Source organism: Felis catus, chromosome A1 (assembly GCF_018350175.1).
Source record: "Felis catus isolate Fca126 chromosome A1, F.catus_Fca126_mat1.0, whole genome shotgun sequence".
Classification (NCBI taxonomy): Eukaryota; Metazoa; Chordata; class Mammalia; order Carnivora; family Felidae; genus Felis; species Felis catus.
Genome location: NC_058368.1, coordinates 137,506,523 through 137,530,341, shown reverse-complemented (window position 1 = coordinate 137,530,341; position 23,819 = coordinate 137,506,523). Strand labels below are relative to the sequence as shown.

The following is a 23,819-nucleotide window of genomic DNA, read 5'->3' as shown; positions in this document are numbered from 1 at the left end:
ACAACTAAAGGTCCTATGATAGGTGAATGGTTAAAACAAATTTTAGTGCATCTATACCATGGAATACTACTATTTAACAACAAAAAGGAATAAACTATTCATACGTGCAAGAACCTGGGTGGAACTCAAGAGAACTGTGCTGAATAAAAAAAAAAAAAATCTGAAAAGGTTATGGTAGGATTCCAACTTAAATAACATTCTTGAATTGACAGAATTATAGAAATGGAGAAAAGATTATTGGTTGCCAGAGGCTAAGGAGGGTGGTGATGGAAGAAAAGTGGCTGTAAAAGGGCAATCAGCACAAAAGACCAAAAGATCCTTGTGGTCATGGAAATGCTCAGACTGCATTAATGTCATCATCCCAGTCATGATACTGTATTTCTGCAAGAAGTTATGAGGAGAAAACAGGTGAAAGGCACACAAGACTGCTCTGTACTATCTTTGCAACTTGCTGTAAATTAATTCTTTCAAAATAAATTAGGATTCTCAGTATATTAGATATTCAATGTTGAAACTATTCATAGAAACTTGGGATTAAGAAAAATTTAGACATTACCTGTTTACAATCTTTGTTCATTCAATCCATGATTTCTACATTATGGCCCCACACTGTTGGAGCAAAGCATTAGGCCAAAGCAATATGAAAAAAAGAGCAGATAACTTAACCCACTAATCTTAAAAGACAGGTTTGGATAGTGGTGGCAGTGATTTTAAAAAAATATATTGGAATAATTAACTAACTGGAGGGGCACCTGGGTGGCTCAGTCAGCTAAGCATCCAACTCTTGATTTCTGCTCAGGTCATGATCTCATGGGTTGGAGCCACACATTCTAGCTCCCAGCTGGCAGTCTGGAGCCTGCTTGGGATTCTTTCTCTCCTATCTCTCTGCCCCTGCCCCCACACGCTCACTCTCTCTCTCTCTCAAAATAAAGAAACGTTAAAAAAGGTTAAAAAAAAGAAAAACTAAAGATGTAGTCCCTCAAAATAATTTAATTACACAGACCATTTAGAAACGGAACAGAAATTAAATGGTAATTTCCCTACCAAGACGTCTAGACCATGGATGCTTTTTAAAGAAATCATTAAGAGTACCATAGGGCACCTGGCTGGCTCAGTCAGTAGGGCATGCAACTTTCGATCTCAGGGTCATGAGTTCAAGGCCCATGATGGGCATAGAGCCTACTTAAAAAACAAAACACAACAATAAAAAAAGACTAGCCATAAAAAAGTCATAAATAGGCCATAAATAAATAATAATAGGCTATAAATAAAACAACAAAAGAAAGCCTCTTCTCCCTGCTGACCACCACTGTAATGCTGCTCTCCAAAAGTAACTGAAAGGGCGGGCCTACGCCGGCCGGCTCCATCTTGTTCTGTGTCCTTCACCTAGACCACGCCTCCTCCCTTTGAGTGACCTCCCACTCACCCATTCAAGCTTCCTGATCAAAACACGCCCCTTCCCCAGCCAATCGGCCGAGGCCACGCCCCTTCCCCGGCCAATCGGCTGCCCCTAGACCCCTATAAAACCTTTGTGCTTTTGAAACTCTCTGTCTCTCCCTGGTATCTCACCACTGCGTCGGTGCAGGTAGGGGACTGGGCTCGAGCTAGCTCGAATAAAGGCTCTTTTGCTTTTGCATAGGACTCGGCTCCCTGGTGGTCTTTGGGGATCACGAATTCTGGGCACAACATAACCACAATTAAGTGTCCAGTAATACATTCTTTAAAAAACGAAACAAAAAACACCCAAAGATATCTGCTCATTTATATTTTTAAAACAGCAGTTACTTAAAAATCATACTTGCTGCTTCTCTTTCCATATCAGCAGGCACTACAACCTAATTCTGTAACGTGTGATTATTAGAGTGAATGTTTAATAATTTATTTAACCAATCTCCATTTTGATGGATGTTTCCAGTTTTTTGTTAATATAAACAATGTTGGAATAAACATGTCTCTACTTCTCTCTCCCTCCCCCTCTACATACAGTAGTCCCCCTTATCCATGGAGGATACATTCCTACACCCCAGTGGATGCCTGAAACCAAGGACAGTAATGAACCCTATGTATACTAGGTTTTTCCCTATACATACATACCTATGATAAAGTTTAATTTATAAATTAGATACAATAAGAGATTTTTTTAGACACCATAACATTAACAACAATAATAACAAGAATTACAACATACTATAAGTTACGTGGATGTGCTCTCTCGCTCTCTCTCTCTCTAAATATCTTACTTTACTGTACTCAACCGTCTTCTTGTGATGATGTGACATAATAAAATACCTATATGATAAGATGACATGAGGTGAATGATGTAAGCACTGTGACGTAGTGTCAGGCTACTAATGACCTTCTAATGATATATCAGAAAGAGGATCATCTGCTTCTGAACCACAATCAACCGTAAGTAACTTAAATCATGGAAAGCGAAACAGCAGATGGTGGGGAGGGCTACTATATGCATACATCTTGACCAAGTACATATAAAACCCTAACAGTAAGTGGCAAGCAGTAGGAATGGGGAGTCAAAAAGAACATGCATTTCTTATTTGAGAAGATAGTGCCAAACTATCCGCAAGACAGACTGTACCAATTTACATTCCTGTTAATACAAGTAAACCAAAACTTTTGCCAATATGATAGATAAATAATTTTATTTTAATTTGCATCAGAATGAGACTACCATTCTGAGCAACATTTCTTATGGTTATTTACCACTTTTATTTCTTTTTATGGAAACAGCCTGTTTTTATCATAATGCCCCTTTCCTACTGAGATGCTTGCTCACCTTTAAAACTGATCCGTATAAGAATTGATGGTACAGTATTACATGATTCTTACTATGATGAAGTTAAAGCTCTGTTGCTGAATTCTGAATTCTAATAGGGAATTCAAACTCCAGGTGTCCTCAGCTGGAATTCTAATGTTACTATATACATGCTTACGTCTCCCTCTTCCTCAGCACATGAGGCTTTTCTAATCAAATAGTGAATGTCATGAATGGTTTTAATTTGTGAGTTAGATATTTTCTAATTACCACAGTAAATGTTAAACTGGTTCCTTATTGATGAAATTAAAAATATTCAAGATACATGGATTGGTGTGCTTGTTATACTTGTTCATCCTTTTGAGAACGGTATGTAAGAATTCAGCAAGGTGTAGACTCCTTATTCTTAGAGATGATGACCGAGCTCAGTAGTATATAATCACCTTAGTTTCAGAATCCATGAACACTTATTGAAAATTCCATGAGTATATATTATGAAATTGAAAGTAAAATTAAAATATTTATTAATTTAAAAATAGTGATAAAAGTATTGTGTTAAACATAAATATGTGTGAAAAATAAATTTATTTTTAAAATAAAAAAATGGGAAGAGTAGCATTGTTTAACATTTTTGAAAATCTTTTTAGTGTCGCGTTTAGAAGAGGACATGATTCTCACATATTTCTGCTTTCAATCTGTGAGATATTTTGTTTTGGTGGAAACATATAAAGAAAACATGACTTTATAACTCATCTCACTTATTAAACTGAAAAAAAAAAGTAGTTTAAAATTTCTGCAGATACAGTAAAACCTTGGTTTGTGAGCATAATTCATTCCAGAAACACGTTTGTAATCCAAAGCACCTGTATATCAAAGCAAATTTCCCCATAAGAAATAATGGAAACTCAGATGATTCATTCCACAACCCAAAAATATTCATATAAAAATGATTGTAATATAATATAATAAATAAAATGCAAAATATAAAGAAAAAGAAACAAATTAATCTGTATTTACCTTTAAAAACCTTCATGGCTGGTTTGAGGGAGACAAGAGAGAGGAGGGTGATTGTGTAGGATGACTTTCAATAATATCACTAACGGAATCACTGTTATCTATCGGTTCAATGGAATCTTTTTCTGCATGGGGGCCATTATATATGCTCACAGGGATGCTGACTACAGTGCATATTAATAAACTCTTGTCATATACTGTACTTAATGTAACTGACAATAAGACAGCGGAGGGGAGGATCTGTATCTGCAGGCAGCCTAATCTAGAGTGAAGCAAAGCATCCCTAAGCTTATTCTTGTATGGAAAAGCAAAGGACTGTCCGTTGGTGTCTTGAAGTGACAAAAAATACACTAGGGCCAGTTGTGAGCACCTTCCAACGTTCTGAAAAATCACTGATTTGTGCCAAACACCACAGCCTGAGACCAAGCATCTGAGAATGGGAGATGATCACCCACAAGCCTGTAGTGAGAGAGATAGAGACAGAGACAGAGAGAGAAGAAGAAGAGAAGAACCACTGGCTCAGTTGTGATCATGTGACATTCAGCATCATGTACTACTCCTATTGCAAGACATTGCTTGTTTATCAAGTTAAAATTTATTAGAAATCTTTGCTTGTCTTGCAGAACACTTGCAGAACAAGTTACTCACAGTCCAAGGCTTTACTGTAATTTGGATATATATTTTTGGTACTAAATCACAGCATAAGAAGTGATGGTTTATTGAAATTCATTGCAGTGTGGAATCTGAAATAAAATCGGTTAACATTAAAAAAAATGATCTGTATAGAAATTTTACAAAGGAAATTAATTAGCCCCTTGTTATATGTCTTACAAACATACTCTGCCAATTTATCTTTACTGGTTCATATTCTTCTAAAATTTTTTTGGTAATTAAAATTACAAAACATACTGTTTTGTTTTCTTTCAACACAAATTTATGAATCACTTCTTATATGACATTAGACTTACGCATCCTTTTTATAAGTGCTTTTCTAATTCCAGACAAGTACTGACAACAGTTCAAAATTGGTTAACACTGATCATTACAGAACAGTATCAATTAGCTGAGATTTTTAACCCTGGATGACACTAGAAATCTATTTCTTTCTTTTCACTCTACATTTATCAACAAATCATAATCTTCTTATTTTAAAGTTGAAATAGACAGCAAAAATACTAATTTTATTTTAGTTAAGTTACATAAAACACAATGTTTCACAAAATATCTTTATCTTGGTATATACACCATTATGCTGTAAAAGATCAAAAGGTTTTTGGGCCAAAAAAAAGAGTAATTATGGAAGCAAGAACAATAAGCAAAGGAGACAGGCAGCTTGATCCTACTGCACTTAGCAACATGACCACTGTCTAATGAACAACTTGAAAAGTGTGTCTGTCTATACAATACTTATACCATTTCGTAAATCTACTCTCCCAGTGTAACCACAAGGAGCTCCATTTAATGTCTTCTTTAATTACATATAAAGAAATATATTTAAATACGAAATATAAACAAACTTTCTTCAGAACAAAAAGCACAGAGAAGTACTAACCATGATTATTACTGCTATGTTTTCTAAAATGATAACCTCTAAACAAAACTCAAATACTTTAATAAAATTTTAATAATCAGGAACACATTTTTATTTTTAATGCTTACTTATTTTTGAGAGAGCATGAGCAAGAGGAGAATGGATAGAGAGAGGGTGAGGGAGAGAGAGCAACTAAAGCAGGCTCTGCACTGACAGCAGAGAGCCCCATGTGGGGCTCGAACTCAAGAACCATGAGATCATGACCTGAGCCAAAGTCAGACACTTAACCAACTGAGCTAGCCAGGTGCCCCAGGAATACACAATTAAGAGCATCGCGTTTTAAAGTATGCAGATTTGAGATCTGGCATATTTCTCAAGAAAAAGCAATATGGTATGGTACCATTCAAATTTTTAAACTAAAATGTCCACTTTTCAAAGGTAGGTAGAACTACCTTTTATTTAATATAAAAGCATCTAGTAATATAAGGCCAAAATTTTATCTGTGACTTTAATAGTGAATTTACAATAAACTGGTTAGTATTTTTCTTAGAAAGATTTGTGAACAACTCAACCCAAATATGCTGGGTATTTCCTAATCAAAATAGCTAATTTACATGGTTTATATCAAAGTAAAATCTACTTACAAGTGAATCTGCATCAGGGCATTCCCTATTAAAATAAACAAAATATTATAAATACTCAATTATTACAACTATCCAATAATAACTGTATACTGAAAGTGATCATCTTGGTATTTAAATGTAACTTTATTTAAACTTAACAAAAATATTTAGAAAAAATCAAATCATGAAGATTAAAATATACTAAATGATTTTAAAATTCAAAAGAAAGCATTCCTATATCCATAATACATGACAAAATGAAACTCACACAGCTTACAATTATTTTAAAAACTTGTACTTCACAAGTACTTCTTTTCCATTAACACACACACAAATCTTATAAAGGAAGCTATCAGTCCTACAAGGATTTCTTAGTGGCTTTTAATTCTTTAGGCAGAGAAAGCTAAAAAAATTTCTAAGAGGAAAGCTCGACTTTTTTTTTTTAAGTCTGTACTTGTATTAATTGGTAAATACTAGTAAATAACATTTTACAATATACTTTTGTTAAAACTTCAGTTTCATTTGAAGTACATTCCATAGCTAGCATATAAACAAAAGCCAAAAAAGCTATTTTTCTCCATATATGTTAAATGAGTAGCCAGACTTCCACTTGAAAAAGCTTTCTAGTCTACTAAGTTGTTGAAAATTGTTAATTTTATCACTTATTTAACTGATAAATATTAATTTGGACGTAAACTAGCAAAAATATATTTTATTTATTTTTTTAAGTGAACGGGAAGCAAGAACTTTATCAGAGTATAAAATTAGAAAGTAAGAATAGTAAGAAAGCTCTCTTTACAGAGAGGGGCATTCGAAAGTGAATGCCCCCCCCAAAAAAAGTATTTTATATGCAAAACCAAAACATAAAGAAGATCAACCTTCTCAAATAATCAAATAAAGACTTAAACATATAAAATTAAAGACATTGAGGCCATGAAGAATACGGTTAGAAGAATTTCTGTGTACATATTCTAGATCAAATTCACAAAAATCAGAGTGCATACTGAAAACATATCTAGATTAGTTGCGTAATTCTTTGACTTTAGACAGTTAATGCACGCAGTATCAGAATCTGCCACTTTAATAACAGACTAAAAACATACACATTAGGTATACCTTGAGAGCCCAATGGACAATAAAAAGTACTAAATTAATAAACAGGATATGCAGGTCATCTCTATCTACCCAAAGACTAAGCACAAATCAGAAAAATCTACAGAGTGAAGAATTCTGTTAGGGGAAGACAAAATGGAACAGACTGAAATAACGGAAAAAGAGGGAGATGACCACACTGCTCTTAATCCAAACTCCAGCACCAAAGCAGGTAAATGCAAACCTCTTGTGTCTTTATAGCCATTTAAATGTCACCTAAGATTGCCAATTTTGAAAAAAGAGCTCCCTTATTACTGATATATGAGGGGTATTTATCAAAAATCCTACTGCATACTCTGAGGAAATGTTCCAGAAAAGACAATAATGAATTCAATTCCTCTACAGAATCATTTAAAATGTTAGAGCACTTCTACTTTCTTCTTTTTTTAAAGATAAAGTTTAAATATCAAAGTGTCAAAGTTCCAAACAGTTTATTCTCTGGCTTTAAGCCAGAACTGTCCAGTCTTTGTGGGAAAGCACTCATCTGTTTGCTTTCACAGTGGGCTGTAATGAGACCTGCAGATGAAGCCCCAGGAAGAGCAAGCTCTGAGCAGGACCCCTCTTCCACAATCACTGGCATTTCAAAAGCCTTCAGGCTGTTTAAGAAGCAGCATGCCAAGAGCCTTGGGCATTTCAAACAAAGAGGTTTCTAATATTTCTCCTGCCTGGAAGTGTTGAAAGAAGACAATCATGATGCAGTTGTTTAAAGCACTGATTTTCTGCCCTAGTATTCTCAGTGGTGAAAAATATTCCAATATCCAAGTGGCCTAACGATGGTACTGGGAAATTACTGATCATGCAAAACAATTCTAAAAACACAGAATACACAAAAATATTATAAGCTCCCTGAATTATCAGCTGTGAAAACCACATATTATAAAAATAATTGAATTTAAGGCCTTTCTGTCTATAATATACTAACAAAGTGGCTACATTTCTAATTTCATGTACGAATCAACTGTTTAGACTTCCTTAAGTATTTCCAATGTTACAAAAATAGTTTTGATTCCATCTCCTTAGCAAAATACTCCCTTCATAAAGCTGAAAAGACATCTGCAGATGAGATGGTAACCACAGATATAAATCACTTCCCAATCAGTCTTAATTTGTTAACCAAGTGAAACTAAACTTGGGAGGGGGTTAGAAACAGACATTTAGAATGGCAGAAACTCAGATAAAATGAATTTAACTAGATAGGAGGTAAGAACACCCAAAGCACAAATCGTTCTCTTACACTGAAAATATGAGTGGCGATGAAAGCTCTGCTAATTACGCTGGAGAAGCAGGGATTTTAAATAAATTTCAAGCCAGTGTTACTGGCTTAACAAATCATTTAAGACTTGATTAGCGTCTTGTCAATCTATATAGGTTGAATAATTACAGAAACAAAGATTCCTTTAATTCCAGTTTGTGTCTGGTAAATCATACCTCTTAAGAGCTTCTCAACCCCAGGTGTATATTAGGAATGACAGAGGCTGCTTAAAAGCAAACCAAACTAAACAAAACAAAAATTATGCTGTGTCTCACACCCTGCAAATCTGTAATAATTGGTCTGAGGTGGGGCCTGGCATAGATATATTTATGTTAATTTTCCACGTAGTTCTAATGTGTAGCCAAGACAGAAAATTTCACTTACCCAATATCTGTTGAATTTACTATATGCTAATTTATATTCTTTGTATCCTAACTTAATTTTTTTTAAAGGTAAATCAGATTTATATTCCATCCTCTATCAAAAGCTGATGACCTAGCATAAATGTTTAAAACATGTTAGGGCTTTTGTTCTTCCCCATTTTCTGTTTACGTGTGCATATATCGCTATGAGCCTATATGTTTAGAGTTGTCTAGAAGGATTTTCATCAAATTGTTGACCATGGGTTTTTTCTTAGGCATTAAGATTTAGAAGAATTTTTAGTTTCCTTTGCACTTTTTTTTAAATATGCATGTATCATTTTGTAAAAAGAATGTCTTTAAAGTTTAAATTTCAAAACATAGAAGCCTTTATCTTAATATTTTAAAACAGTAAGAAATCTAATACTTTTAACTTAACCCAGAGGAGCTAGCAAATGTATTCAGAAAAGTGTATTTTTTACACCTCAGACATACATACATTGAGTTATTTCTGAAGAAATTTTTCTTCTCACATTCAAAACAAGTCTTATTCTTAGTTACTTAATAACAAAGAATTGTGACAATATTTAATATACTTACACAGACTCTGCATCCTTTTCCTTTTTAATTATTCCTGGCAAACCAAAAGTCTTTCTTTTCCGTGGTTTTATACCTTAAAATAAATGTATATTGTCACAGAAACATAACTGCTGCTGATAAATATATTACACTTGTATCCTGACACATAATTTGCTTATGTCAATACTAAATCTGGATGAAAGAAATAAAAGTATCAATTGGTAAACTCTACTGTTTAAGTCATAGTCATAGTCTGTTTAGATTTTTCTTATGTTAACTTAATAAAGATTTATCACTTGATTAATAAAATTCTCTTTTCCTCTAAGTCTCCCCTAAATTACCTCAGACAACATAAACATTTGGAGAATCTTAAAACTTCAAAGAAGGGACATTATTCACTATATTAGATTTTGTTATAAATCCAAGTCAAATCATGTTTCCTGTCTGGAAGATCAAAAAATACGAATGCGGTGTTTTAAATAAAAAGATGACACAACAGATCCATTAACGGTAAACACAGAAAACTTATGGCATTCTTTTGCACACATATTATCTTTAATATAATGAATGTTGTAAGTTGATTGTACCATAAATGAGTATCATTTTTATTCTGCCTAATATGGCAGTTCTTCCTCCTCTTCCTTCATGACAAATTATTTCTTAGAAATCAGCCATACTATTAATTGTTGCTGGAATTCAGCACAAAGCTTAGCTGCTTACTCGGACAACTATAGAGCATACCTAAGATAACCTCTCACCATATAGATGAGGAAACTCAAGGGTATTTTTTGGTTTTGTTTTTTTATCTCAGTATTATCCAGCTACTAAATACTATAGCCAGGATTAGAAACCAGCTGTTTCAGAACAAGGTACTTGCTTCCATGCAAAACTAAACCATACATTTGTACAGCATGTTATATCAAATACATTTTTTTCTCACAGAGTATTACTTACTATCCACATTTTACAATAAAGAAAGCTAAAGAACAGAGAACTTGCATAGTTACTGCTCTCAAACAGCTAGTAACTGTAAGAAATCTAGGCACGAGAGCCTGACTCCTCCAATGATAGCTTTACACACAACAGTAAACCTTTTCTCTGAATTCTCACATAAATGTTGAGAGAAAAATAAATAGAAAAGATTGCTTCCCAAATTATTTCTAGTAGCTCACAAAGTACTTAAACAGGAAGGTAGGTGCCTGGCTGGTTCAGTCTGTGGAACATGTGAATCTATCTCTTGGGGTTGTGAATTTGAGTCCCACATTGGGTGCAGAGATTACTTAAAAATAGAGTATTTAAATAAACAAACATGAAGGGTTGTAGACCCTTTCTCCAAGTCACATCATCACTCCTCCTGAATGAGGGGAATATTAACATCAATATATAATCTTCATTAATTACTGAAATGTTTCTCACTTTAAAATAAATCTTATACATTAACGTGTAGCAATGATTTTCATATTTATGACATGAGAATGTTTAAAGATGGATGTCAATAAAGAAAACAATCTCGATGTGTATTTGAAAATAAATACATGTTATATTTAATCTTTTAAGATATATATTCTAACACACTAATATTCCTTTGGGCAAACCTACTGTTTACTTATTAAGTAAAGATTAAAAATCTATAGGCCTTCAAACTACATTCAGATTTTTTATATCACTCCACAAACATGCTGACATCAAAGGATAATAGCCACTCTTTATTTGTTCAATAAACAGAAGATATTAGCTAGTTACCACACATTACAACTAGTTAACTTACCTTCAACTGCACTAGCAGGGTCACATTCTTCAAATTCAATAAGGCCTAAAACAAAACAAAACAGATGAACAGCTCTTAGTTAAAAAAAAAAAAAAAAAAAAAATTTAAAGCTGATGGAAAACAATCAGATCAAATCACATTACATCTTTTTAATCGACTTGACATGTGTTCTAGTGTTATCTGATAGTGTTATTAAAATATCAATAATTTTAAAAACCAAATAACCCTAACATTGACAAAAACTGACACTAGTCTATTATTATGATCACAGTTAACTGAAAACCCTTTATATATGATACTGTAGAACTGGAGACACCTACTGTGTACTTTCTGTTTTCAAGGAGCTTGCAGGATACTAAAGAAAAAAATAAGCACAATAAAAGGCAGGTGCTGAATCCCTGGTTGTGTTCATGGGGAGGATGGGGGACCAACATAGTAAATACTACTAGAATGTCAGCTTGGGAACTTGTCCCTCTCGTAGACCACTGTGAACTGGCAAATAATAGGTCTTTAACAAATATTTGCTGAACAAATAAGTGCATTAATTACATCGTAGCTAAGTGGTGATCCTCTAACTGTAAAGCAGGTCAAGGAATCTGAACTTTTAGTTTGCAGGTAATGGGAAGAGTTTTCATGAGAGGTGATACATACATGCCCCTATAAAGTGGTCTTAAAAGAAAATTAGCACTGGTATGAGGGATAGACTACAGAAAGAGGAAGAAGATAAAATAGAAATCAGTTGAAAAACATTTTAAGTAGCTCTAAAATGACAGATCTGCTAAGACTAGCCTTAAATGTCATATAATAGATTTCATGTACATGGGATACTAAACTATTTAGGTAGTAAAGAAACTAGCAAAAGCATGAATCACTGTTCTGCTAAAATGTCCCCAAAAGTAAACATCAGACTAAAAAATATCTTCTATTAAACAGTCATTTTACCCCTGTTTTATAATACTTAAATTTATGCAAGTTCAGCATTTTTGTGAAATAAATTTTTATTAATAGTAATAGTTTCAACATACTATTTCAAAAAATTTAAAAATCAGCCTTGGGGGCACCTGGGTGACTCAGTTAAGTGTCCAACTCTTGATTTCAGCTCAGGTCATGATCTCACGGTTTGTGAGATGGACCCCCCACGTTGGGCTCTGTGCTGACAGCTTGGGGCCTGCTTGGGATTCTCTCTCCTTCTCTCTCTGCCTCTCCCCTACTTGTTCTCACTCTCTCTCTTTTAAAACAAATAAACATAAAAAAATAAAAAAAATAAAAACAAAGCTTGAAGAGTGGAAAACAGAAGATTTCATTACTGGTTCTTCTGAGACATTAAGCTAAACTAAAACTATGAATAAGTTCATCATCAGCGTTCTCACTGATCGTCTAATTATAAAAGAAAGCCACTAATTAGTAAGAAATATTTCTCTACAAGAAAGAACATCTAAAAATATTGGTGGATCAGTCAGTTGAACGTCTGACCCTTAATTTCAGTTCAGGTCATGATTCTAGGGTTGTGGGATCAAGCCCCACGTCAAGCTCCATGCTGAGCAGAGAGCCTACTTAAGGCTTGCTTGCTCTCTCTCTCTCTCTCTCTCTCTCTCTCTCTCTGCCCCTCTCCGACACTCATGTGTTCTCTCTCTAAAAAACAAACAAACAAACAAAAAAAACCAAAAACAAAAAAAAACCAAACAATTGGCTAAAATGTCCTTCTTAACCCCAAATCTAAGATCTACTTCTTCAGTTCTGGTTTCTATTCAAATAGAGTACATTAACATTTAGTGATAAGCAAAATAACAACAACAACTGAAAAAAAAAACTCATAAAATTGAGTTGATAAACAAGGTCCTGATTAATTAGTGATACCTTTCTAAGTATTCTTATAATACACATGTGACTAAAAAAAATAAAATACATTTACTACTTCCACCCCAAAAAGCCTTGAAATCAGAAAATGACCCAATTAAAAATTTAAAAGACTTCAAGTTCGGTTTGCAAATCTGGAAGCTAAAAATTCATTAAATGAAAGGGTAATGAACTCATTGTTGGAATTCTTTAGAGGCATGCATTAACAGTTTACAAAGAGATTAGAAATGAAAGATCAAGAAAGGTGAAGAATTTTAGTATGTGCGTCTAATAATTAACAACTACTTGGTGTAAAAGAATGAAAAATTTCCACCGAAATTACCAATAGTTTATTATGTATCATTAGCTTTATAACTTACTAATAAACCTTAAGAGACTATGACCACCTGTCAAATAAATCTGAGAGTTCCTACAGCTATACATCGCATAATCTGTGCTCAGTAACTTTTCACATAATCTCAAATAATCAAGCTATGGGCTTAGAGAGGAAAAACAAAACATCAATGCCAAACAAACTGCAGGATTTTAAAATACAAAAATATAGAGTATCTAAGAAGACTTCTGTAACATCACCTTAGCAAATATATTATTCTTTTAAGATCTTTGGATGCCTTCATATATGTGAAAATACCAAAGGCATCCCTTAACGCTACAAAAATTCCCTCAAACAAAGTTCTACATTTTTTTCTCTCAAAATCTTTTTCCTATACCAGACATACCTCGATTGCTTTTCCCTTTCCCTTTTCTAAACATCCTCTTAAAATCTATTTGAAACAGGAAAATGTCCAATAAAAACAAACTATTCAAAATCACACTTTTGAAACCGAAGATGCCAGATCCTTTCAAACTGTAAAATATATATAAAAATTTTAAACTGAATACCTTCAGCACATAAGCTTTTCTATTAAAGACAGAAATATTAACAGTTTCTGGTATAATAAAACTAAATATGCCCTTTAAAAAGAAACATTAACTCATGCATGAAAAAGATTTCCAAATGGCATATGCTCCACACGCCACTTCCCATGGCAAAGCTTTGCGTGCCTGGCTCTGTGCCAGTTGACAGCTCAGCTGGATATCAGTGCACACTGTGACCCCCTTGCATCACGTCACTTCTGAAACGTTTCACAAGTAGAAAGTTTATTCAGCATCTTCCTCAAATGCAGTCCACTGCCCATCATTCTGCTATTTAATCCTAAGACAAGTTACTTTTTTTGACAGTCCCAAAGCCAGGGTAAGAGTCAGAAAGAATAGTTTGCTACAACTGGAATTTCAACTGTTTTAGGCTCAATTAATTCTGTTGTCAAAATAAATAACTGCTCTTAGCGCTTAGATTTTATACTGGGCCACAAGGGCAATTTAATTTGTATAAAAGCAAGAAAGACCATTTTGGCTCTGTCTCCTGATGCTCTTTTACACATTTTATAAAAATGCCATCATGAGTTCAAAAAGCAGAAGAAATTAAAGGCAGACCTCCAAGAGGTCAACAATAAAGTAAAACAATTCTTACAGAGGACGCTTTCTTTAATCATCAGGTAGGAATAAATTATTGCTGAAAGAAAACAAAGAAAGAGAAAGAGAAAAAGAAAGAAAGAGAAAGAGAAAGAGAAAGAGTCAACAACGTAAAGAATTCTACTTTGAATCAAAACTTTTAGGAAATGCTACAGGAAGAAAGACAATTTAATAGCAATATTTAATCAACACATTCTGTGGTTGAAGTACAGTATTAAAAAATATAAAACATTTAATAGTTGCCATCATTGTGAATCAATTCTAAATCTCAGGCCACCAACAGGGCAAATCTGCAACTTAGTCTAGTTAAGAAGTGGCCTCAAAACTGAAATAGTAAGTCTGGGCCACGCAAATCAAGCCTATCTCTGTATTTACCCAACTCAACAGAACACTTGGTTCTAATTAAAAGCCAAAATAAAACATATGAACATGCCCAGATCCCAAAGTCTAACAAAAAGAATGGTGATAACTGGGGAGAGTGGAGGGGTGGGGGTAATGACACAGGAAAGAGGGAGGGAAGAAGCGGAGGAGAAGGGGGTAATGACTCATAACAATGGAAGTCAATGACTACATTTTCAAGCTTGCTCCTGGGCAACACAGCCACATTCCTGGGTGTCTGGGATGGTGAACCAGGCAAGCTAACATGAAAAAGAACATCAAACTCCAGCCTGTAGTAATGAGCAAAGGGCATGCAGGCTCAAGTTCTGGTTTTGCCACTTGCTTGCTGGCTAATTACTTTAATCTAGTTACCTTCTCTACTTGAACCTAAGTCGTATCATTTTTATAAACATGCTATGGCAGAAGAAAACCTTTTGCATACCTGCTTTCCCTTTCTCTACAAATACCCATACACACATACAATTCTTTCTTTTTTAGTTTGCTAAATCATTTGAAAGTAAGTTGCAACGTCAATGCTACTTCACTTCAGGGGTACTTATTTTAATAAAGGGCTTGAAGATAGAATTCTCTCAATCCAATGGTTCCAAATCCCAGTGCCTAGCTGAATCTCCTAGTGCAATGCTTCCTGCTTAAGAATCATCTGGAGAGGGGCGCCTGTGTGGCTCAGTGCGTTAAGCATCAGACTTGAGCTCAGGTCATGATCTCACAGTTCATGAGTTCAAGCCCTGCATTGGGCTCTGTGCTGACAGCTCAGAGCCTAGAGCCTGTTTTGGATTCTGTCTCTCTCTCTCTCTCTCTGCCCTCCCCCATTCATACTCTGTCTCTCTGTCTCTCAAGAATGAATAAACGTTAAAAAAAATTTTTTTTGAAGAATCATCTGGAGAGCTCATTAAACCACAAATCACTGGGCCCCAGCCCCAGAGTGTCCTATATAGAAGGTCTAGGTTGGTGCTCAGGAATGTGCATTTTTCACAAACTCTCAGGTGACTGCAGATGGTCCTGGGATCACACTTGGAGAACTACACTCTTAGGGAACTCCTGGGTCCACTGCCAGATACTCACTAAATCTAGATGGTACTTCTCCAATTTTACTCTACATACAAACTGTCTAGGTGTGAGAAGTGAGATGGTTCATTTTCAGGAAAACCAAACAAAAGCTGTGCTAATTAACAATGGGTTTACAACCTATTGGAAATATGTACAAAGCCCCCTTACCATGATGGAGTACCAAACCCTAAGACACTTCACTTCCTGGTTCTTCCTCCCCTCTCCATTTCGCAGGCTTATTTTTTGCAGGCTTTGCAATAAGCATGCGCCAAAGAACTGAAGTCTCTGTGTCACCTCAAGGAATGTACATTTGTTCCAGTCAGACTACTTTTTCCCTTACATGAGCAAAGGCAACCTCCTGGTAAGGCTGTAACCTCTTAGTACTCAGTCAATGAGCAATCAGGGGAAGGACTTGCATACTATGAGATAAACTGCCTGCTGTAACTGCCCATCAGACACCCGCTCTTGCAAGAACGTTGAGTAAAGCCTAGTTTCACTGTGCTCCAAGTCTCCATCACTCCTTTGACCAGGTCAGTGGGCTTATTTCTCACACTAGAATCTTATTAAAATACAGATTCTTAAAGGGGTGCCTGGCTGGCTCTGTAAGAAGAGCATGCTACTCTTGATCTCAGTTCAAGCCTCACATTGGGCAGTAGAGATTACTTAAATAATTTTTTAAATGCAGATTCTTAAAGCTAAATAAATACAAAAAATGCAGATTCTATTTCAGTAGGCCTAGGGTAGAGTTTGAGATCCTGCATTTATAACAAGCATCCAGTGATAAAATGCTCTAGTTATTGAACAATGGCTGTACCTAAGACTCAGATGAGGAGTTTTAAAATGTAGTGGTACTGAGGAACCACCCTAGACCACTGCAGTCAGAATTTCTGGGACAGGGAACTGTCTGTACATTTTTTTAAAAAAGAGATAGAGAGACAGGGAGGGGGAAGAAGGGAAGAGAGAGTAAAAGAGAGGGAGAAAGAAAGAGAAAGGGAGGGAGAGAGAGAGGAAGGAAGGAATGGAGGAAGAAGAGAAGGGAAGAGAAATGAAGAGAAATGAAAGGAAAAGAAAATAAAATTTCTACTGCTGATTCTTATATATATCCAAGGCTTGAGAATCAGTGATGAGGCAAACTTAGGAACCATGCTCTTAAATGAAAAAAGCAGGTTTTTCACTATGAAATTTCAGTCACTGTAAAACTTCAAAGTCCAAAATTTCATTTAGTTCTCCAAACAAAGAATCTTAAACATTGAAGTATAATCACCTACATCCAAAATCTGACACTACCTCTATACTTCCAGATTGAGTCATTTTTTCACCCTCTGTGATACTGATAAAACCTTACGTGATTATACCCAATTCACTAAATCTCTTTTCCCTGGGAACCACCAGTGGTGAAGAAGCCTGTTTATACTATGTGATCTAGTCAGAAATGACTAGATTAGAAAGATTACCTGGACCAGATTCTTCCTCCGAGAAATTTGTAAAGAGAACAAAACCTGGGTTAATTCTGAGCTGTGGCTTCAACTAAAGAACCAGTAAAAATACCTAGAAATTACAGATAGGTCACCTTATGTCCTATGCCTGGAAAAGCAAAGAAACCATTGTGTAATAATAATAATAATAATAATAATAATAATAATAATAATAAAGCAGTAGAAATAGATCAAATGAAGGAAAAATTATTCCTAGTATTACTACAGGTTTGAGTTTCCTTCTGCAGCCTGGCTACACTCCTGATTTTGGATCCTTGGGATATCTGTTTCTTTCTAATAAATCTCCTTTTAGTCCAAACTGGTTTAAGTTAGCTTCTTTTACATACTGCAGAAAAAGCTAAAACTCTGTTCTTGTTATTATGCACATGTAAAAATTATAATCAGCTTACTTTACTTTTTTACCTCTATTTTGTTGCCTGTGTTATACATTTAACATTTTTAAGGGCTACTTCAAATTAATGAAATAAGTTGTCCTTAGACAAAGCCTGCTCAAAACAGCTTAATTTTTACTTCGTAATTTAGGATTATTATTATGAGAATCGGTTACTATGCTGTGACATGACTGCAGATGTAGTTAGGGCAGGGTGTCAGAATAAATTTTTTCTGAACTGAAGAAGAGCAGAATCAGCTTTTGAAGAAAGATTATATACTATCGTGGGACACACAATTCTCATGAACTATATGACATACCCGCTACTATACTACACAGGAAGTATATTTTCTAACAATTCTGTAAAGAGTAAAACAGTAAATATATTAGATTTTGTGGGCCCTAAGTCCTGTCACAACTACTGACCTCTGCTCCTGTGGTACAAAAAGTACTATAGACAATACATAAGTAAACATGACTGTTCAAAACAACTTGCATCAACAATGACATCTGAATTTTCTAATTTTTGTGTATCATAAAATACTACTTTTCTTTTGATTTTTTTTTCCCCCAATCGTTAAAAAATGTAAACCCAGGGGCGCCTGGTTGGCTTAGTCAGTTAAGCATCGACTTCAGTTCAGGTCATAATTTCACAGTTCATGGATTCGAGCCCACGGTCGGATTCTGCGGTGACAGCTCAGCCTGCTTCAGATTCTCCTCTCTCTCTCTGCCCCTCCCCCACTCGTGCTCGGTCCCTCTCTCAAAAATAAATAAACATTAATTAATTAAAATTGTAAACCCAGTCTTTGCTTGTAGACCTCTACAAGCTGCTATAACCCAACTTAAAAATAAGCAGAGCTAAACTTGACTCAATGGCCATAGTTTGCTGATTCTTGCTCTAAAAAATATAGAAGAGGATCAGTATCAGGTGCCATGTACATCCCATAGGGCTGAGTTTTATGTCACTGCACTGACTGACTAGGATACAACAGGTAAAGCTGTACTTCTTCACATATAACCTTTTCTATGTTACTTTTTTGGAGAGCTCTCCTCTTTTACTTTCTATTTGTGCTAATCTACATTATCCTCTTCCCTAATCATCATCCTGAAAGGTCAGCTGCTTTTGCTATCAAATAGAAAAACCAAGAAATCACAGCTGGTGTAGTTTATGAGTCTATGTCTCTTCTCAGCTTTTTAAATTTTGCTTTTGACACTAGGGTTTCTTCTCTGATTCAAAAGAAAAAAAAAAACAACAAACTTTGGTAGGGAGGAGTGGTAGGAAGCTCTATTTGTGCATTTGACATTATTCCAAATCCTTGAAAGCTCTAGAAACATGATTTTAGATTTTTAAAAAATTATTTGTTTTACCCTACACTTCAAAATAATACACATAGGGGCACCTGGGTGGCTCAGTCAGTTAAGCGTCTGACTTCAGCTCAGGTCATGATCTCACAGCTCGTGAGTTTGAGCCCCGCATCGGGCTCTGTGCTGACAGCTTAAGAGCCTGGAGCCTGCTTCAAATTCTATGTCTCCCTCTCTCTCTCTGCTCCTCCCCTGCTCATGCTCTGTCTCTCCTTCAAAAATAAATAAAAACATTAAAAATTTTTAAAAATAAAAATAAAAAATAAAATAATACACATAACGTAGAAGCTAAAACTTTCCAAATATCCCATCAATTTCATTTAGGCAGTATGACCATAGGAATCTTAGTTTTCCTTTTTCCTTTGTGGCTGATTGTTTTTCATGTGTACCTTTCTCAAGATTTTCATATTTTTATCTTTAAACACAGTATAATTCCTGGAAGTCCTCAAATGAAAGCTATAAACCTATATTATCATATAATGAAAATACAGGTAAGTTTTATTTAAACATATTATACACTGGCCTACCAACTTTTTAGGTATTTATCCTTTTGTTTCTTATAAAAAGAAACTTGTTTGACTTTTATGAATTATAAAAAGTATATAGCAAAATCAGCAGAATGACTGTAAAAAAGGGAACTCCAAATATGGTTATAATCTCCTTTGGCAATTAAAATACATGAGAATTGACAGGAATACTAGGATGTTATTTGAACACAGAAAGATATTCACAGTTAGAAAACACCTGTTCATTCATAACCCTTTCAGACCACAGGTGCTTTGATATTCAAAGCATCTGCTTACAGTGGTGACTCCAATTCCAGAAAAGTCAAGCAGTTATTACACTCAAAAAGTAATGATAGTAAGAGTACAGAGGTTCCTCAAAAATTTAAAAATACAACTACCATATGATCCAGCAATTCCACTTCTGGATATTTATCTGAAGAAAACAAAATCACTATCTCAAAAAGATATCTACATGCCCAAGTTCACTGCAGCCTTATTTACAATAACCAAGATGGGGTAACAACCTAAGTGTCTACTGATGAATGAATGGATAAAGAAAATGTGTTGTATATATACAATGGAATATTCTTCAGCCATTAAAAGAAAGAAAGAAACCCTGCCATCTGCAACAACATGAATGGACCTTGAGGATATTATGCTGAATGAAGTAAGTCAGAAAAAGACAAATACTACATGACCTCACTTATATGTGGAATCTAAAGAACACCCAACTCATAAATACAAATAAAAGATTGGTGGTTGCCAAAGGTAGGAGTTGGGAGTGAAGGGTAGGTGAAATGGTTAAAGATGGCAAAAGGTACAAACTTCTACTTACAAGATAAGTAAGTCCTGGAGATGTAATACACAGCATGATGACTATAGTTAACAACACTATGCTGTATATTTGAAAGCCGCTAAGAAAGAGTTCTTAAAAGTTCTCATTACAAGGGGTGGATGCTAACTAAACTTATTTGGTAATCGTTTCTTATATACATATATCAAATCATTATGTTGCACATCTAAAAATAATACTATATGTCGATCATATCTTAATTTTTAAAAAGGTAATGACAAAAAAAGCCACTTCATATAATAAGTAGTATAAAATAGTCTCAATGAATAGTGAAAAAGTTGTAATGCTCTCAGTGCTGATTTACATAGGATAACTGGACACAAAGAGGTTGTATCTTTGAACAGGTAACTGCTAAAGGAAAAAAAGGTCATTTTTCAGCACAAGAATAACAGGTTAATTTTTAGATATACAAAATTTTTACAAAACTGGGCCTCTTGTTTTCTTTATAAAATAATATATCCCATAGGACAAAAACTAGTTTAAGAAGGAATTCATCCACCAGAGGGGGCCCTTACAAAACAGGAAAAATAAAATGTTAACAACAATCAGCAGTACATACAATTCAAGGTTAGAATACATCTCACAGAAGTCTATGAATTCCATACAATCACATGTAAATTTTTTGAGTACACTATTTTTCTGAGAAACACAAAATTTTTATCACTGCAATGGGCCCCCAGGCTCATTTGTTCAGGTGCCCGTAAGCTGAACAAATACACAGAAAGAGCTGTGACTAGTCATCCATAGCAAGCCAACTAGAGAAGTAATATTTATCTCGTCCACTCCACTCCGACACCATTCTTTTTTTTTTTTTTTTTTTATAGTTAGCTCTAGGACCACTTTTTTGAAAGTTAGTCATTTATAGTCACTGTCAACCCTAGAACTGTCACCTAACTCTGGACTTAGTGATTATTCCTAGGAAAGCCCATGCCATCACCATGATGTGGCCTCTGTTTTACCTCCTACACTTTAGCTACATAGGAATTTTCTACATGTCATAGTATATCTTAAGACCAGAACATTTAAATTTAAAAGGAAACAATATCCATTAGTAGCCACACACTAATCAGAAATGTATTAATTTTTTAACATAACATTTATTAAGTACTCAACAAATGTTACATTATCTTATGTAACCCTCACTCACAACAACCTCATGAAGCAAAGTACTATTATAATCCCTACTTTACAGATGACGGCAATAAGGCTTAAAAATCTCGCTGCTAGTAAAGAACCACCACAAACTACAGCACTAAGTACTGTGCTATATCACAGATAAGAAAATAACTGAAATTTTTACTGAGATAATTACAGATTCACATACAGCTGTTAAAAACAAAACAAAACAAAACAAAAACAGTTAAAGGGAGACTCCTGGTATACTTTGCCCAATTTCCTGCCATGATAACATTTTGCAAAACTACAATGTAACATCACAAACAGGTTACTGATAATAGTACAATTTACCAATCTTGTTTAGTGTTCTAAGGCACTTTTAACCAGCCAATACATCTTTGCTTTTATCTATCAATACTTCTAAATGCTCTATATAAAAACTGGATTTGTTCTCCAATTGTTTTTAACCTCTCTTAACTGATCTTCCCTCTAATTTAATCTCTTTAAAAAGAATTTTATAGTTTCATACTTTTCTGTAGTTATATGTCTCAACATCCTCATTCTCTTTATATTTGTAAACCTGCTCAGTTCTAGTCTATTTTCTCCAAAGCATGGGCCCTGGGGTCAAGAATCCTGGTATTTTAGTATCAGCTCTACCATGTACTAGCTTAGACAAATCATTTAACCTCTCAACATTTCCCTCATCTTTAAAATGAGAATAATAGTACCCACTTCAACAGTTGCTAAAGATCAAAGTTTTCCTGCAAAGTGTTTGGCTCGGTACATGGCAGAGAGTAAGGCACTACATTTTAACCATTATTTACTATTCCTCACCAAGACTTTTCTAACAGCAAATTCATCCACTGCAACCTCCTTAACATCCTTTACTAGTATATGTCCATTTGTTCGCTCAACAAAAATGTACTATTACACATAAACAAGATAAACAGATGAATCAAATATAGAGCTTTTCTTCACATTTGCACAATTACTAAAATTCAAGGTAGACAGCAACAATGCCAAAAAAAAAAGGAGGAAAAAAAGTACAGTTAAAGTTCTATGGCACTTTCGATGGAGGAAGTAGCAAATATCCTGGGTCTTTAAGAGTTCATTCACTCGACAAATAAATGGAAAGATACGGGGAAAGACAGGAAAGAAGTAGGATATAGCATTTCCTAGAATAAGAACATAAGGACAACTAAAGCACCAAGGGGAAAAGGGACATGTATAGGAAACAGAAAGCAGTTCCAGCTGACAGCAGTGGAGGGTAATAAAGGTAAAAAAGACCAAAGACTAGTCAGGGCCAGATCCTGAAAAGCTCTGAATCTAAATCCGGAGTCTAAATTTCATTCTGTCTATAATGAAAAGTCAAAGATTTATGAGTAATGCATGTAAAAAGGATTTGAGCAGAAATGTCTACTGTGCCAGTATTTAGAAATCTGCTGCAATTGATCAGGTAGGGAGAGAAGCATGAAAAGAAGGTACGAAGGGAAAAATACTAACATATGTGGACCAATGATTTTAAAGTTAATAAAATGTAAAAGAAATAGTGAAGAAGATTTAGGTTACAAGCCTTAGTTCTGGTAAATGCACTAAAGAATACCAGCTCCCAGACTTCCCTACAAATCACTTATCCATTCTCCTGAATTCCAAGCCACATTTTCTTTAGATTGAATTATTTTTACCTATAGAGTAAAACAAATATCTTACAAGAACATGGTATAGTAACTAATAAACAAAATCAAGAAATCTGGAAGACTCTATGCTGAGCAGGGCAAGAGAATGGGCTACTGACTACATTTGACATATCATAACATGCTTATTAAAAGTAAGATTCAGGATACTATAATTATTCATTCATAAGACAGAAACCAGAATTCCTGTATTCATTTGTTCAGGATATAACCTCAATGTCTAAAACACTGTCTGAAATACTTTTAGCAGCAACAAATATATTTGTTGAACATGTATGTCAATAAGAAAATTTTTAAAGCTATTACATTTTACAAAAGGTTTTCTGTTGGTCTCAATGCTCTGAGGGCTCAATATTCTCTCCTATTCGTCCTCTTACTAAGATGGCCTTCTGTTCATAGAGAAAATAGACAATGATATTGTAATAGCATTGTATGGCAATAGATGGTAGCTATGCTTGTGGTGAGCACAGCAAAAACCATTAAGAAGGTGAATCACCATGCTGCACGCCTGAAACTAACATTATGTGTCAATGACCATGATACTCAAAAAACTTTT

General features: G+C 34.7%; 1 protein-coding gene across 4 annotated transcripts in view; it reads right to left on the bottom strand.

Annotated features, from left to right (window-relative positions):
• FCHO2 (FCH and mu domain containing endocytic adaptor 2) overlaps positions 1-23,819 on the bottom strand; it is a 139,782-nt gene that overhangs the window by 45,055 nt on the left and 70,908 nt on the right. For all 4 annotated transcript variants that reach the window (XM_045061947.1, XM_045061949.1, XM_023257315.2 and 1 more), the window contains 3 exons: positions 11,052-11,096; positions 9,305-9,377; positions 5,963-5,987 (listed from right to left, as the gene is read on the bottom strand). In XM_045061947.1, the coding sequence (XP_044917882.1) occupies positions 5,963-5,987; positions 9,305-9,377; positions 11,052-11,096 (143 nt within the window). The remainder of the gene's footprint in view (positions 1-5,962; positions 5,988-9,304; positions 9,378-11,051; positions 11,097-23,819) is intronic.